A 3,571-nucleotide genomic window follows, 5' to 3' on the forward strand; every position below is an offset into this window, starting at 1 on the left:
TAAGTAAGGAAGCCATACGTTATACTACACCGCCATATACTTTAACACCTTTCTACTGCAGCCATGCATTATACTACACCGCCTTTCTACTGCAGCCATGCATTATACTACACCGCCTTTCTACTGCAGCCATGCATTATACTACACCGCCTTTCTACTGCAGCCATGCATTATACTGCATTGTCATAGACGTCAACAGCCTTCTACTGGAGCAGACAGGAAACTAATTGAAAAGCACATGACAACAGTGTGATATACTGTAATATCCACGATGCAGTGCTTAGTCGTTACTGGTTAATCCCTTTATCTTTACCATCATCTAGTTTTGAAGAAATAGTTTTGACGGTTTACAAATGTCCTTCTGGGACTTAATATAATAAATATAAATACAATAAACGTATTATAATTTGAGAACAAAACAAAAAACGTATTATAATTAATTGAATAAATGAAACTGGAACTGACCTGCAGTGTGTCCTCCCATCCTCTAGGTGGAGCGTGAGAAGGCAGTGTTGCTGCTAAACCTCCAGGAGTCGCAGACCCAGCTCCAGCACACGCAGGGCGCCCTGTCCGAACAGCACGAGCGCGTCTACCGTCTCACAGAGCGCGTCAACGCCGTTAAATGTTGCCATAGCAACGACAGGGACGTCAACGAGCAGGAGGGCGAGAAGCCGGACGGCAGCCCCTCCCCCCCCGGTAGCCATGGCGACAACGAGGTGGACATGGACATCCGCGGGTTCGAGATCCTGGAGTGTAAGTACAAGGTGGCGGTTACCGAAGTGATTGACCTGAAGGCGGAGCTAAAGGCCCTGAAAGAGAAGTACAACCAATGCGTGGAGGGCCAGGGGGAGGAGCTAAGCCGCAGCGAGGTCCGCGCCCAGGTGCTGGGCGAGCAAGTGGTTTGCCTGGAGCAGACCTGCCACGAGGTCCGCGATAGGCTGGCCTGCCTGGAGGCGGAGCTGAGGGCGGCGAACGGCGTGGCCGGCGAGAGCCAGGCGACGCTGAACGCGGCGCAGGAGGAGCTGGTTACGTTCAGCGAGGAGCTGGCGCAGCTCTACCACCACGTCTGCCTCTGCAACAACGAGACGCCCAACCGTGTCATGCTGGACTACTACCGCCAGAACCGCCAGAACCGGGTGACGCGCAGTGGGAGCCTGAAGGGCCCCGAAGACCCCCGCGCCCTCCTCTCCCCGCGCCTGGCCCGCCGCCTCGCCGCCGCCTCCGCCGACCTCCCCCGCAGCCCCGTGGACTCCCCCTCCAGGGACCCCCACGGGGGCGAGACCCCCACGGCCCCCCTCGCAGGGGGAAGGGAGTCCCCCTCTCTCTCCCTCTCCCCGGCCCCTGGTCCGGCTCCCGGTCCTACCAGCCAGGGGGGCAGCCCCACCCGGACCCCCACGCCCTCCCCGCTCATCAACGGCTCTCTCCCCCCCTCCCCCGCGCCCGAGGCCGGGGGCGACCTCCGCAAGGAGCCCATGAACATCTACAACCTGAACGCCATCATCCGCGACCAGATCAAGCACCTCCAGCGGGCTGTTGACCGCTCGCTGCAGCTGTCCCGTCAGCGGGCGGCGGCCAGGGAACTGGCCCCCATGCTGGACAAGGACAAGGAGGCGTGCATGGAGGAGATCCTGAAGCTCAAGTCCCTCCTCAGCACCAAGAGGGAGCAGATCGCCACACTCAGGCTGGTCCTCAAGGCTAACAAGCAGGTAGGAGAGCAGAGAGAGAGGGGAGGAGTCAATAGCTGTGTTTGGAATCGCTCCCTCGTTCCCTCACTCCCTATTCCCTATATGGGGTTCACCATGTAGTGAACTACCTAGGGAACGGAGAAAATGTAGGGTACATGCACTGTTCCCTGCAAATCAAGGTGAATTGTGGGTAATAAATAGTGGACTATATAGGGAACGGAAATTCCGTGGAGAATTCGGACACTACAAACAAAATGGCTGACGCCCTATATAGTGCACTATATAGTGAATAGGGAGCGATTCCAAACACAGCTAATGTCTCGATGGCTTGATTGTGGTCGGAACAAGATAGTGAAATGTGATTAAAGTCTATCTGAGTGTAAGATGGAGCTAAAGCAGCGCTAGGATGCTAGCAGGATCTTACTTCCTGATCCTAGTCACATCCACAGATGTCTAGAAGGTGAAAGGTCGAAGGTCTGTGTCTGGACTGACCATGTTAGATAACGCAACATGACATACTGTGTAACAATAATAATATAACATAAAAATACCCAGATCATTTTTTATCTTAATTAGATAGAGCAAAGAGCCTAGAGAGGAGATTATTACAAAAAAATTCAATCAACAATCTTTCCATTTTATGAGATGCCCAGATTATAATCTGGGTTTAGTCTAGATTCTGCATCCTGTTGCCCAAATCGAAATTCACAGTAATCCTCCTCCTTTCTCTCAGACGGCGGAGGGGGCCCTGGCCAACCTGAAGAGCAAGTACGAGAACGAGAAGTCGATGGTGACGGAGACCATGATGAAACTGAGGAACGAGCTGAAGGCCCTGAAAGAGGACGCCGCCACCTTCTCCTCGCTGCGCGCCATGTTCGCCACACGGTGAGCGCGGGAAACGTTTCCGGGAGAACGTGTTCCGAAATGCGCTCGTTGAGTTTTAAGGTTCTCCCCTTCCAACTCATTGGGGGAAATTAATTGATGGGTTCTTCTCTTCCGACTCATCTCTCTCGTTGTTATTCCCACCCCTTTGCTCCGCCCCCCCAGGTGTGACGAGTACGTGACGCAGCTGGACGAGATGCAGCGGCAGCTGGCGGCGGCGGAGGACGAGAAGAAGACGCTGAACTCGCTGCTGCGCATGGCCATCCAGCAGAAGCTGGCGCTGACCCAGCGCCTGGAGGACCTGGAGTTCGACCACGAGCAGACGAGCCGCGGACGCGGGGCCAAGGTGCCCCGGATCAAGAGCAGCCCGACCAAAGTAAGTCGCCGGGCGGCCCTGACCGCTCCCCCCAGCCCCACCGCGGTCCACTGTCCCGGCAGCGCCCCCCTCCACCCCTCCCTCACTAGCCCTCACTTCCTGGAACTACCCCCCTTCCTGTCCCAATCCCCCAACCCATGGACGACCTCAGATCCTGCCACATACCAGTCCCTGACCCTGCCTCCCCTAGGTCATCCCCAGTGGTCACTGGGCACCCAGACCTTCCTCACTGACCCTCAGGCCCTCAGCCTGGAGTTCAGACGACTGGTCCAGAGTCGAGACGCTGTCCAGCAGTCTCTGGCCGCCAGCCCCCGGTCACCTTGCTCCGCCCCCGCGTCCCCCTACCGACGCGGGCGCTGAAAACGCAAACCCGACCAAACTCGAGCCTCGCCTCCCAACAACTCTGTCCCTCGTGCCTACATTTCCCATCCCAGCCCTGACTGACTCAGAGGGGATTGGTTGAGACACAGAGGGGAGGACAGACTGGTTTCCTGTTTCCTGTCCCTGGCCTGACTATGCAGTACTGTGAAACTCTTCTCAGGGACATAATAATACAACAAGGAGCCAACGAGAAAGCAGCTGGTTCAATCTGCTAAAATGGACAGTCCAGTCAGGCAGCTCTGGTCAG

The 3,571-nt window shown here is 56.1% G+C and overlaps 1 protein-coding gene across 1 annotated transcript in view; it reads left to right on the plus strand.

Annotated features, from left to right (window-relative positions):
- Positions 1–3,303, plus strand: part of bicd1a (bicaudal D homolog 1a) — a gene marked incomplete at both ends in the record, with an annotated part of 30,764 nt that extends 27,461 nt beyond the window's left edge. Inside the window, 3 exons of the mRNA XM_084451393.1 lie at positions 492–1,706; positions 2,419–2,570; positions 2,733–3,303. Of these exons, the coding sequence (XP_084307519.1) occupies positions 492–1,706; positions 2,419–2,570; positions 2,733–3,303 (1,938 nt within the window). The remainder of the gene's footprint in view (positions 1–491; positions 1,707–2,418; positions 2,571–2,732) is intronic.
- Positions 3,304–3,571: the final 268 nt, after the last annotated feature.

Source organism: Borostomias antarcticus, assembly GCF_949987555.1.
Source record: "Borostomias antarcticus genome assembly, chromosome: 16".
Taxonomy (NCBI): Eukaryota; Metazoa; Chordata; class Actinopteri; order Stomiiformes; family Stomiidae; genus Borostomias; species Borostomias antarcticus.